A 14222-nucleotide genomic window follows, 5' to 3' on the forward strand; every position below is an offset into this window, starting at 1 on the left:
TCCCCTCCTCTGCAGAATGTTTCTGGTTTATATTTGTCTGCTAATTTATTTATTTATTATTTTTCCCTTCTCCTTATGTGTTTCCCTTATATTCCTCCTATAAGTGAAGCCATCCAATATTTTTCTTTTTCCTTCTTGATTTATTTCACTTAGCATAATCCCTTCCAGCTCTATTCATGTTGCTGTGAGTGGCATGAGTTTATAGTTTTTGATTGCTAAATAATATTCCACGGTATAGATGCACCACATCTTCTTGATCTAGTCATCTGTTTTTGGGAATATGGATGGGATTGAAATGGCGTAATGGTACCATTAAAGCTGGAAAGGAACCTAGAACCTAGAAGCAATTGATAACTTCATTTTACAAATGAGGAAACTGGGACATAGATAAGTGAGAAATTTCCCCACAAAGGCCCTGTATGTTTGTAAACCTAGGACTAGAACAAATTTATTTTTTTTCATTCATTGTTCTCTCATACTGATTCCATTCCCTATGTGGAATAGAATTATTCAGTAAAATCAGATATTTCTTTGTAATTCTCTGTCCTTTGTCTTTCCTCTGGATGTAACAAACAGAAGTATTTATGTCCCTGTGGAAGTATATAGAAAGTGGCAAAGGACTACAGATGACAACCTAAATGGTCATATCCTCCTTCATGACATTTGAACATTTTTGCTATGGATCTTTAACTACAGGAATGTATGTTTTGTTTTTCCCATTAAAAAAATTATTTATGCATACAGAACTGGGGTACAGGCCAGAGGTGTAGGGGTGGTGAGAGCTTTCACCAGAGAGAGTGGGGAGCAGAACAGGCTGACTGACAAAGTACACTGCTGAGGAGAGCAGCGGGCGGGTCAGAAGAGGTCTGCCTCACCATGTGGGTCACCTCCAGGACAGGGACGAGCTCGTGCTGAAGTGACTTGAGCTTCTTCCTACTGTGCTTTAAACCACTATGCCCACCCGGGAGGATGCTGTTTTTCCCATTTTTATATTACATGTAAATTTTAAAAACATTTACATTTTTTTTTAAAGATTTATTTATTTATTCATACAGAACTGGGGTACAGGCCAGAGGTGTAGGGGTGGTGAGAGCTTTCACCAGAGAGAGTGGGGAGCAGAACAGGCTGACTGACAAAGTACACTGCTGAGGAGAGCAGCGGGCGGGTCAGAAGAGGTCTGCCTCACCATGTGGTCACTTCCGGAACAGGCTGGGATGGAACTCATGTGGAAGTGGCCTTACCTTCTTAGTGCTGTGCTTTAACGTGCTCCCACCAGGAAGGGCCGACATTTACATTTTTTTATAAAACATTTTAAATGTAAATATTTAAGACTGCTTTGACAGTTTATTTTGTTACACATTAAACCTCTGACCTAGAATCTCATGACATTATTATTGGTTTGGTAGAAATTTTGTTAAGGTACAGGGACATTTCCAATGAAGCTATAGTGAAATACAAGGATTCACCTTATCTGTAACTAGCAGAGGAATTACAGTGTGAATCTGTTTCCAAATAAAATAATTGTAGTGTCATTTATCTTCAGCTATTCATGACTACCTTCATATACTTACTTTTCTTTCCTCTTATAGTCATAAAGTCAAATTTTATCATATAATATACAAATCATAGGTTTCCAGGAAATTTGGGGGGGGATTTTTTTTTTTAAGTGTGAGCATTTCCATGTCATTTTTGCCGTGTCCCTTCTGCATTGGAAAGCCACATTTGGGACCAGACATTTGGGGACAGTGTCACTGACAGGAACTGAGCAGTTCTTGTTCATCTAAGTTATGTAGCTCTGGCTGACTTCACATGAGTTTCTATCAGTTGAAATGGCATCTTCAACTTCAGCCAAGTGTAGGTTATTAGGTTATGAGTGCCAAAAATGATGAGTTGTCTCCACACGTTAACCAGCGTGAATAAAAGCAAGATTGTAAAATAATTATAATCTCTTGAAGTACAGCCAGCCACACAGCCCGAGTCTATCTTTCTTCATTAGCTTGTATACAGTTCTTATTTTAACAGAACATACTTACAGAGGGTACTCACATGGGACGGCTGAACCAGCTGTACAACTTTTATTTTGAAGAAAAAAAGTGGAGCCTCAGAACAGGCTGTTTTAAAGACAGGGAGGGACTTGGCTTTCCGGGCTTGACCAGCATGTGGAAGGGCTGCTCTCATGGCTGCAATAACTTAGGGAGCGTCTACCTGGGTGACACTGCACTAGGAAGTTTTCTGTTTGTTTTGTTCTGTTTCCGAGGGTCCTGCACTCTTCTCTTTCTCATATCAACGTGACTCTTGGTGGTTTTGCACACCCTGCTCTGTGGGGGAGTGCCCCAATGTGCTTGTCTTATGTGGCCTCTATGGACACACTGCTCAGCTGGCAGAGAGCAGGGAAGCTTTCTCCCAGCACCCAAAAAGAGAAAGAGGAAATTACTTTTTCCTTCTTGGCTCCTTGCAGCACAATAGTTTAGGATAAACTTGCACTTTCTCTCCCTGGATTTTCTGGAGTCTTTTCCAGGAAGAAGTTAAACCTTCACCTTTAAATGGATGACCATGTCACAATCAGGAAGAAACATCTCCAAAGACCCATCTTCAGGTAAGTAATGCTAAACCCCTTAAGGTACCTCCAGGACTATCAGGAAAGGAAATGCCTCTCTTTCATCTTAACTTGGTAATTCTGGCACTAAGTTGAGAAAGCAATAAAGAGCATGCTTAAAGTTTAAGTCCATGCATACTGAGGGAATCCTTTTATTTTCTGTTTTCTGAAACTACACAAGTTCTTATCAACTCCTCAAAATATATTTTAAAAACACATTAACTATTAAAGTACATGGATGACATAGCACTGGAAAAACTTTTGAAACATTATGCAATCCCTTGCTGTTTACAATGGTTGCACAGCCCTCTAAAAGGGAAATATTGTGTTTGATTCTTTCAACAGAATACATTCAGAGGCAGTGTTTGAATTCTGTGAATGCTGCACTTTTTGTTAGTAAGATGTGGAGAGACAAATTTGAACTTGATATCTACTGTACTAGAATGTACATTTTACAGCAAGTTTAGGAATATCTGAATAGCAGTAAAGGAAATGATAGGATTATGGGAGAAATTGTTCACTGTAGTGGAATCTTTGGCCAGGCAAAATGTAGATACAGTTTAATGGATTGAGTTAAGGTTCAGTTTTGGTAGAAGAGACACTCTTTCTCTAATACAGCCGAACTTTCCTCATTGACTCTTTAATTCTTGCTTCTCTACTTACCAATTATATACTTTAGAATTTAAAATTGGGGGTTAAGAATTTAAAGTTGTTATAGAATAAAACCAAATTTTTTTTCTCTTAAAACAGAAAAATTTAAAAAGTAATTATCAGTTTTGTGCTTCCTTCACAATATATTTCTGCTAAATATAGCAGAGATAAATGTTAATAGTGCTAAATACTAAAAGCAGTTACAGTCACTGGTTGTTGACTAAGACTTAACTACAAGAAAGTAGAAATCTAAGGATGGAGTTTCTGACATTCTATGGTGGTTATTGAATGAGTAGACTTCAAGGAATATAATTATATAAAATGCAATATTTTTGTGTATTGATTATGCATTATTACAGTATTATTAATACTAACAACATACTTTTGTAATTCTTAAAACAAAATAATAGCTCAGATCTTTTAAAATTTTTTAAAATATAAATTTATATAAATCTATAAAGTACATATAAATTTAATATCATAATCTGTTTCTATCTGAATTTGTATTTATATATTTTATGCAGTTTTACTAAATAACTAAAATTCCACAATGAATCCCCCAAATCTAAGGCATAACAATTGAACAAATGACCCCAAGCTCAAGCCTAGAAGCACCTGCAAAAGTTCAGGGTATCAAGGTGTGTGAGATAAAATCATACCTACTTAGCTGGCATCTTTAGTCGATCCTCTACTGGGGAGTTGAAATTGAGGCAGGTGGTTCTTTTGTATGGCAAGTCCTTATCCTTTGCTGATGAGTTATATGCTCAGGTGCCACTCGCTTGAGACATGCAACTCAACAGTTTCTGGTTTTTTTGTTTGTTTGATGTGCAGAACAGATCCTTTGTGCAAGTCAAGATTCTTTGCAAAGGTAATTAGAATAAAATTTGAATACAACTGGGTAAATTCAAGTGGTTGCTTCATCATCTTTGTGACTCAGCTGCCAAAGAAGGCATACTTTGACCTAGGTGATTACTTCAAGCTAGTCCGCAAGTAGCTCCCTGATTGAAAATAGGTCGAAACCAGATGTGGGGTAGGTAGGATACATTGATTAGTTGAGACTCTGTATGTTTATGACGAAGAATAAAGGGAGGTTGAAAGTATCCTAAAGGAGTTGTCTGATTAAGCGTCACTCTTCAGAAAGTTTTCTCTCTCAGTAAAAAACCGCATGGAGTTTTTGATAGCTGTTTGCACTTTGGGGCAAGCTGGAAGGTGGTTTAAACTTACAGTCTTTATCAACCCCCTTACCCTGGTCCCTTATCCCTTGGGCTACCTGGACTGCCCTGTCTCTCACGCTGAGACATCTCTCTCAGTCCTGTCTCTTCTAGTCAGAGGCCAACTACCTGCCCTTTTCTTCTCAATATGCACTTGTTTGCACCCTTTTTTCCTAAGGACAGTCACAGTAAACAATCCACTTGTAAACATTTGTGCTAGATGGCTTCATCTGTGTGAGATTTAAGTTTAGCAGAAATTTGGTAACTATATTGCTTTTTCATAAATGATTCATTTAAAGTTTCAGTCACCAAGAGAGATCAATGCAGCATTTGGGTGTGTGTGTGTGGGGAATGACCTAATATCTTTATACCATTTTAATTCCTATGTATAGGCTACCTCTTCCTCCAGTTGAATCCACACTTTAATTCAGTTCACCTGATCTCTGATTTGTCTCCACTACTCAGAATGGAGAAGAAAATCAAACTTTATTTGTTCCCACATGATATGTTATCTAGTATATACATCTACAACCTTGTACAGGCTGACTTTGGGTGTCAAAAAAGGAGGTGGCAACATCCGGGGAAATTGAAGTGGAAGAGACAGATTTCAGTGAGGATTAATTTTGATACGTGATCTGAGAGTGATAAGAGCAGTATTTGTCTTAACTTAATTTTTGAGACTTCTTATTGGCACAACCTTCCTAAATTTTGGATAGCAAAAGTCATTTTGGACCTGCAAAAATTAGTTGAGATGTTTTAGAGGTGATGGTAGCAATTGCCATCCCACTACTAGTCTGATACTTGGAAGAGAGAAGAATTTTGTATATTATTTAAATTCTGTCTTTAAGAATGTCTATGTCATTTACAGTGATTCCCAAATCATATCACATAGTTGGGCTATCAAACCTATGTTTTAAAAAATCTTTCATGGAAATTTTGGATACAGTTTTTTACACCAGTTGTCTGAGGCAGGAAATAAAGGCAATGTATAATTTATGGTCAAGGCAAGAGTTTATATGATCTTTCTCATATATATATATATATATATATATATATATATATGTATCTTGTGGAACTTTATGATTAATAAGACCATCTCACCCTGAGTTGAATGGTATATTTCATACACACTTTGTGGCTCTGCCATCAAAACTTTTGCTGTTCTGGCTTTTAGAAAGATGATTCTTCTTTAACTCAAGAGTTACAATCTAAGTTTTATAAATTTCCAGGAATGTAATACTATCAAAAATATCTATTAATATTCAGGATTTGTTTTCAGCCTTTAACAAAATAAAATTACATAGATACTTGAAATGTAAGGATGTAAATTAACGTTTGATATTAGAAGTTCCGACAGACCTATTCTTTACACTTTCAAAATCTCCTTTTTTGTATTATCACAGAATTTTGTCTCTGGTAATCAGGATTTACCTCTTCATGTAAATAGAGGCATCAATTTATAACATTTCAAATAAAGTGCTTTATGTAGTTCAGTTAAATGATTGCTGAGACCACTTGTATCTTATTGTATATTGATATTGCTTACTGAAAATTTCTATATTCCTATGAGATAGATTAAGCTTAGGTTTTGATACTAAGAAAAATGTCTTTCTCTAATAATATTACATCAGTGAAATTATTTCTTGTCTGAATTATACTGCCATGAAGAGTTTAAGGCTGGAATTTTGTTGTAATTATCTCCTTTCTACTTGATTTGATATTTATCAAGTTCTATTACATGTGTATGTTTTTTTTCTGGTTACTTAAAATTATTTCTAGAAATAGGTAGAAAACATGAACTTAAAAAACACACGGGAACTATTATGTGTTGTCTTATTTAGTAATCTTAGTAACTGACAACATTTGAAACATCTTTCTAGGTTCAAAAGTGGCTAAATTCTTTTTTGTAGTGACTTGTCATTAGACATAGCACAAAAAAGCTACAAACAAGGTCATGCAAATATTTCTTCATTAGCTCTAGAACTGAGAGCTGGTGCACACATCCAGAATTTGAGACATTAAAGTGTGAGCCAAATGGCTGCCAGCATGGGCCTAAGACTAATGAAAATCATGTTGGGATCTTCACAGCATTTAGAACATGCTGTTTCTTCCCTTTATGCCTTTTCAAAAGTTTTATTTTTACAAGTGTTTGTTAGCAGAGGAATTCTGAGTGTGTTTTTGGCAGGCATATTCTCTTTACATAGAAATGTAGAAAGTGATAGGGTGAAATAGGAAAGTCTATGAAAATAAAGAGGATCCTAATTTTGTTGTGGACCCGATGAAGATGATTAGTACTAGGACTTGTCTAAATTCTAATGTCAAGGTAGTGATAGATCCTTTTTATAGGGATTTCATAAAATATTCATTACTTATTTAAAATCATAGGTCTTTTTAGTATAAACATTTTGTATTTTAAACTCAGTGTTAAAATCCAGAAGTCTAGAATGCAGACAACACACACATTTCAGGTGGAGAACTGACTTTACCACTTTACAGTAATATTCTAGGCAAGGTGTCTAGGTAGTATTCAATTATTCAGGTGTTTCAGGTCTATTTCCTTTGTTATTACTTGAGCATGACAAAAAACCCCACACAAATAATATAACATGAAAAGTTACTTCAAAATTTGAAGAAATTTTAAGACATTATTGGGTTAATGCCCAAGTATTTACAATATTCTTTGAGTTAAGCATCCATTTAACACCTCACTTTCACAAGGCATGCGTATATTAATACAGAAATATGTTTAGCAGAAAGTCTTCAGAATGAAAACTAATTACTTGGAAAAGATAGTTAAGTATGAACTAATGAGACTAATATATTAAGTATCCTTTCTTTTTGTAAAATGAATTTTCACATTCTATGTAAGTCATATTTGAAATATAATGTGATTCTGTATTTTACTCTCAAGTAAAATATTTGGTTTCGGTCTAAGACTAAATTGATGGTGATTTATTAACTAAGAAGAGAAAGAAATAGTGACAGTTACACATCGGAAATTAAATTTTAGATTTAAAATATGATAATTTTTAAAAAGATTTTATTTATTTATGCATATAGAACTGGGTTAGAGGCCAGAGATGTAGGGGAGGTGAGAGGATTCACCAGAAACAGAGTGGGGAGCAGAACAGGCAGATCAAGGGAAGTATACTGCTGAGGGGAGAAGCTGGGTGGGGGGTGGGGGTCAGGGGAGGTCTGCAGCATCATTCAGGTCACCTCCAGGGCAGGGATCACACTCATGCTGAAGTGGCTTTAGCTTTTTAGTGCTGTGCTTTAATCCGCTGCACCACAAGGAGGACCTAAACGATGATAATTTTTATGTAAATGACAGCTAATTGGTGATACCAAACAATTATATTTCACTTGTTCCCTTTTGCAATGAAAGTGGAATATACTTGTAAATAAATACGGTGAAATAAATTTAAAGTTTTTGGCATTACTAAATTGCTAGTTAATAGAACACATATTGTATAACAGACATTTATTAAAAATTGTTTTTTTGTTATCTAGATCAGGATGTTTTTGCAGCCATTGTATGAATTTTAGAATAAAAATAGAAACAAATTGATATTTAAAAGATAGTATGAAGATCAAAACCCAACAATATACACATTTGAATGTAAGGCAGGTTTTGATTATCATGAAAAGAATCATCAGATATTTTTGTTCCTTTTTCTCTTTAGTTGTGATAAAAGTTACTCACATTTTTAAGTGGTCATAGCAATAGATAAATTATAGATTTTTACAGATTTCAAAGTCAAACAGTAAGCAGTTTACCCCTCTGGTGTTATTTCTTCCACAGTCATAGCTGAAATTATCTCCAGTAAATTTAGCAACAGCAGTTATTAATATTCATACCAAGGGCTATGGTGCACCACAGTGTTAACAGTTTGTTTAGACAAGCTCTATACATGTAATCTTCAGAGAAGTTCCATGAGGACATAGTAATTTCACAATAATTTGGGGTGTGGATCTAAAACAGTTAAAATATTAAAACATGGTAAGTAACTATCACACAGGAGCAGTGCGAATCTTGTTTCCTAAAAGTTGATGTTACTTGCATTTATCTTGGACATTAGTATGCTTCAGAAATGTTTTTTCAAAGATTTGTAATGTTTAAAGGAGAAAAATAAAAATTACACTGATAAAATAATTTTTTTTAAAGATTGATTTATTTATGCATACAGAGCTGGGATACAAGCCAGAGGTGAAGGGGCGGTGAGAGGCTTCACCATAGACAGTGGGCAGCAGGACAGGCAAATCGACGAAGTACACTGCTGAGTGGAAGAGCAGGCAGGTCAGGAGAGGTCTGCCACTCCATGTGGGTCACCTCCGTGGCTGGGGATAGAATCCGTACTGAAGCGACTATGGCTCGCCTGCAGCACAGTGTTCTAACCCATTGCGCCACCAGGGAGGGCCCTGATAAAATAATTTACTGGAGATAATTTAATGGGGATTACATCATCCACAAATTTTCTGTTTGAAATAATTAGCCAGTTACATATAGTTTTTGATCAAAAGCTATGAAATCAAATCGTGTTGGTAGATACTTGTTTGAATGGTAACTCATGGGTCCTTAGACGTAGAATAAAGTTAAAGAAGTCTGCATCAAGTCTCTTCACTTCCGTGTCTGGACATGACATAATTTTGATAGTTCTCATGGGAAAGCTTCAGTTTATTTATACTTTTGATTAAAACCTTTTGAACATGTGCTTCAATTAAACATAATCTAGCATTTCCTGAATTGGAGCTTCTAGAAGTTTATGGGGCAAGTCGTAGTGTATTTCAAGGAACAGATGATACAACTTCCAGATTTGTTATCTTGGTAATAGTCCAAGGCTGCTCCATTGAAGTTATATTTTTTGTTAAAGAGAAGTGTAAATTTTATGTCATATTGATGTCCATTGTTAGGATTTTGTTAATTGTTATGATATTATTTTTAGTGGAGTTATTTGTTAAATCAAGACAGGTATTTTAAATATTAAATTATATATTTGTTAGCTGATTGTTAGCTTTGAAAATAATGAGATTTTACTATGAAAATCATGACTTCAGTTTTAAAGACTTTAATATTTAATTGAACATTTTTAAGGATTAAAGAGTTTGGAATAAGTTGTTTGGAAATCAATAGTAATGAAAAACACTGGGGCTGTGTCTTTAACATATAAATGGAAATTTTTGAGAAAGAAAAGGAGAATCTCACTAGGTTAGTCACTTTTAAATTAAAATTTAAAAATTAAATGTAAATTTAAAAATTTACATTATAATTTAGATGTCAATAGGGACATATGACAATTTGGGATCACCTGTTTGTTAGAGATCTTTACTATGATTTCAAATGTTTATAATGATTCCAGTAGCAATGTCTTTAGTAAACAAGATAAAATTAAAAGACTCAATTTATGTGTCAACTGATTTACTGCTTAGTTTAGCTGCTTTCAATTATTTCTAAGTCTTACCCAATTTCATTTTATCTGTATCTATTTTACTGCATGTATAAGGTCATTCTTTTATAGTTACTGTAATAAGAGGATCAGATCTCCTACAAAACTCTAAGAATCCTGAGGCTAGGATCAATATTGAGTTCAACTTTGTATTTCTCATAGCTTTCAGTAAAATATATGTCATAAACAAGCAGTGGTCCAGTTTTCAAATTTAAAGACCTAAAGGGGCCAGGTCAACACTGAAAATATATAAAATTGAAGGTGTTGGGACTACGTCAAATAGTTAAACAAAAACATTTTGCTTTACATTTTTTAGAAACACAAAGACTAAAAAAAATGCAGCTGTAGAGTGCAAGCTGGTGACTCTTGAAACTAAAAAATAACTAAATGACTGATTTGTTCCCTTAGGTCTACATTGTAGTCATCTCTTCATTTTTAGGGTGATGATCAATAAATCTTGGCTGAAAATTCTAGTAATATCTTGAATATTACTAGAGGGATGGGTATTTGGTTCTTATTTTGAATTCTAATTAAAAAATAAGGAAAATACAAATAAAACCTCTATAATATACTTACAATGATAACTTCTATGTAATTTTGTAGCATTAAAGGAATAGATGAAAAAATATGCAGTTGCAATTGCAGTGAATAAAATGCATTTGTGTTAGCCCTAACTTTGGAATTATTTCAGAATAAGGGAAATTAGTAACCATAGCCCACTATACTTTTGAAGAAAGTACTTTCTTTTTTAATGATAAGGGTTTTTTTTTTAATGGTTTATTTTATTTATGCATACAGAACTGGGGTACAGGCCAGAGGTGCAGAGGTGGTGAGAGGATTCACCAGAGTAAGAGTGGGAACAGAACTGGCAGGTCAGTTAAGTACACTGCCTAGGGGAGCAGTGGGTGAGACAAAGGAGATCTGCTGTGTGGTGTGGATCACTTCTGGGCGGGATCGAAATCTCAAAATCACTTGGGGGATTGAACTCACACAAAGTGGCCCTGCCACCTTCACAGTACTGTGCTTTAACCCATTGCACCACCAAGGAGGGCTGGAAAAAGGTACTTTCTTAAGTGGAAATTTAGCCATACAAACTTTTCCCTCTCTCTTTTAGTAGAACTGCAATGACAAGTATCCAAACTCATTTCTCACTGATAGTCTTTCAGACACTGATGACAATTGTATCAGCTATTGCTATTTATAAATCTTCCCCAAAATATAATGGCTTAAAATGAGCGTCTGCAGGTCAGCTATAATCCTTGCCAAACTTGGCTGATCTCATTGGGATTTTCTCCTGCATCTGTGACAACATGTTGGATTTACTGTGAGCTGGCGGGTGTTTGGGGACTATGGATAAATGACTTAGGGCTCTACCATATGTGTTTCCTAACCTTTCAGCAAGCTACCCTGGACATTCACTCAAAGTAATAGTAGGAATCCATGAGAAAACTCACAAGTACCTTTCCAAGTAGCTGACTGAATCTGATAGTTTCTAGTTGCTACTTCCCCCTTGGAAAAATAAAACAGTCACATAACCATGCTCCAAGGTGGTGTGGGAGGAAATTACCAAGATGAAGTAAGTACAGTTGGCTCCATAGATGCAATTAATGCTTTCCAAAAGCTCTAGACTTTTTCTGATATTTCTATCCTTTAGTGTATTCATAGTTTATTCAGTATTTAGAGAGCTAGCTCATAATTTGAATTTTTATTTCATGTTCTTGAAGTTGTCTAAGCGTAGACACTGAGGATTGGAAAAATTATATATTAGCATAACAGTGAAGTCCAGATGACTCTAATGTGATCTGGCTGAAATGTAGTTCACCTGAATCCAGAGATAGTATGTTTGAGATTCCTAGTTTAAAAAGCTAAAATAAGTTAGAAGTTTAATAAGTTTTACTTAGTTAAACTAAGGTATGAGCTATTACACCCATAGTGGCAGCCCACATTTTTGAAGCCTACCTTCCTTTTGGAGAATTTACTTTTTGTACCAACTATCATGCTACTAGATTTGAAAACATTAGTTATTTTAATAAAAACTGACTATAATTATATATTTTTGGGCAATTCACTTCTAGTTCCACTGAAGTTGAAACTTAGAAAGGAGGTCTTGTAAATAGTAAAATTAAATAATGCTTCCTTATGCATTTGAATCATATTGAACTTCAGCCATAATGTGTATTCCCTAGTTGTTTATGATTATTGTTTGAAAAACATGATTCTTTATGAGATAGATTTATGACGTTGTTTTCTATTGCTGATCCCTCCCAAATGCCACTATAATGAGTAAATGTTTTCATAAAAGTTACATGTTACATAATTTCTCTTTTAAATCAGTGATTCACAAAATGAATCTGTTTGCTATTGACATTAGAATAGCAGCTTACAAAACAAAACTAAACAAAATAAAAACAAAACATTCTGAAACCCTAAATCTCAGAGATTCTGCTTTAGTGGGTCTTGGGATAAAAAATTTGATATATTTCTACTTGCTTCTCAGTTTAGGCTTATTCTTGGCTAGATTTGTGAGTCACTTATCTTAATGGCATATGACATACAATACAATAGAAATGGAAAAATAGAGTAATTAGGGAAATCTTTTTTTTTTTAAAGATTTATTTATTTGTGCATACAGAACTGGGGTACAGGCCAGAGGCTCAGGGGCAGTGAGAGGCTTCACCAGAGACAGAGTGGGGAGCAAAACAGGTAGATAGACTACACACACTGCTGCGGGGAGCAGCGGGTGGGTCAGGAGAGGTCTGTCGCACCATTTGAGTCACCGGGCAGGCGGGAATCGAACTCATGTGGAAGTGGCTTTAGCTTCTTAGTGCTGTGTTTTAACCTGTTGCGCCACCAGGGAGGGCCCTGAGAAATCTTTTAATAGGATTGTTATCATCACAGAAATAAAATATTTTCCATTTTTTTTTAATTCACAAATATCTGTGTACCTAGGATCTGTGAAAATAAAGTTTAAATTTCACCTTGAAACTATCTTAAATCCTTTTTAAAGAATGTAGGCCTGTAGAGCGAGAAATAAACAACAGTGAACTCTATAGTAGTGGTTCACAACTTTGGATGTGTCTTATAATCACTGCGGAATTTGAGAATCTTCAATGCCTATGTTGCATCTTAGACCCACTTTATCAAAGTCACTGAGTGATCAAGGAACTGCAGTTTTTTAAGACTGTCTAGATATTTCTAATGTACAGTCAAGTATGAGAATTACTACCCAAAAGAGAATTTCATGTGAAGTAAAGTGATTTGAGGACTAAGGTGAAGGTGTAGGATTTTGACTGGCAAGTGGATGAAGAAGGAAAGGAAGGAAGGGTCTCCCTGGTGGCACATGAGTTAAAAGTCTCAGCATTATAAAGCTATCAGCAGTCCCTGCAGCCCGATTCCAGGGCATGTAACCAATATGTCACAGCAGACCTCTCGTCTTGCCAGCTGCTCCCCTCAGCAGTGTATTTCAGTCGATTTGCCTGTTCTGCTCCCTACTCTATCTCTGGTGAATCCTCTCATACACCTGCAGCTCTGGTCCCTGTACCTTATTATACCCTAGTTCTTATATGCATACATGAATAAATAAATCTTTTTTTTTTCTTTTAAACAAGGAAGGACATCAGAGGGTGGTATAGAATGAACAAAGTCATTGGAATATGAAAGTAGATGACATGTTTGGAAGATTTTGTGGCATGGGGAGTATTCATGACTGACCCGCACAGATCTGAATTCCTGTTAATGGGGGGACAAGTGGCTGAAGTTGGTGAGACCGAGCATGTCAAGGATGACACTATACTTGTGGATGACACTATACTTGTTTAGTGCATACATGCTGTTCTGTTTTTAAAACTCACAAATCTGATGAGCTGAACTGAATTCAATAGTCCCAAAAGGATTTTCATCATAGAATCCCATTCCCCTAAGATATTCTGAATAAAAGATCACAAATATTTGGGAAGTCCTGCCTATTAAATTCACTTCACACTTAGAGATTTGTATAAAACTTAATTTTGCTTACTCCAACATTTCTTAAAACACTCTACTTCTATGTAATGCTTATTATTACTATTCCAATTTGTACATTTTTAGTACCTTAAATTTCACAAAATATGCCTTCTTATTTTTCTCAAATTCATTTTGCTTCAGCTGATCTTTTTCTTTAGCTATTTATTTTTAAAATTTACATTATATAACATATCATTTCACCCCAAGAAATTTCTCCATAGTTAACTTTTTTTTTTATTTAAGAGAAATTCTGCAAAGTTGTTCAAGTTGAGAAAATAGTTAATGTTCTGTTATATAACCGAGATGGTACAAGTTTAA

The 14222-nt window shown here is 35.1% G+C and overlaps 1 protein-coding gene across 3 annotated transcripts in view; it reads left to right on the forward strand.

Annotated features, from left to right (window-relative positions):
* The window catches only part of PDE1A (phosphodiesterase 1A, calmodulin-dependent), a 244068-nt gene that overhangs the window by 66554 nt on the left and 163292 nt on the right, over window positions 1–14222 (forward strand). Inside the window, exon 1 of one of the 3 annotated variants that reach the window (XM_004674849.2) lies at window positions 2178–2596. The exons of the other annotated variants lie outside the window; for them this stretch is intronic. Coding sequence (XP_004674906.1) covers window positions 2544–2596 — 53 coding nt within the window. The 5' untranslated portion in view covers window positions 2178–2543. Of the gene's footprint in view, window positions 1–2177; window positions 2597–14222 lie in introns of those variants that run through there. 3 annotated transcript variants of the gene reach the window in all.

The sequence above is a fragment of the Condylura cristata genome, unplaced genomic scaffold (assembly GCF_000260355.1).
Source record: "Condylura cristata isolate star-nosed mole 26May11 unplaced genomic scaffold, ConCri1.0 scaffold00002, whole genome shotgun sequence".
NCBI lineage: Eukaryota > Metazoa > Chordata > Mammalia > Eulipotyphla > Talpidae > Condylura > Condylura cristata.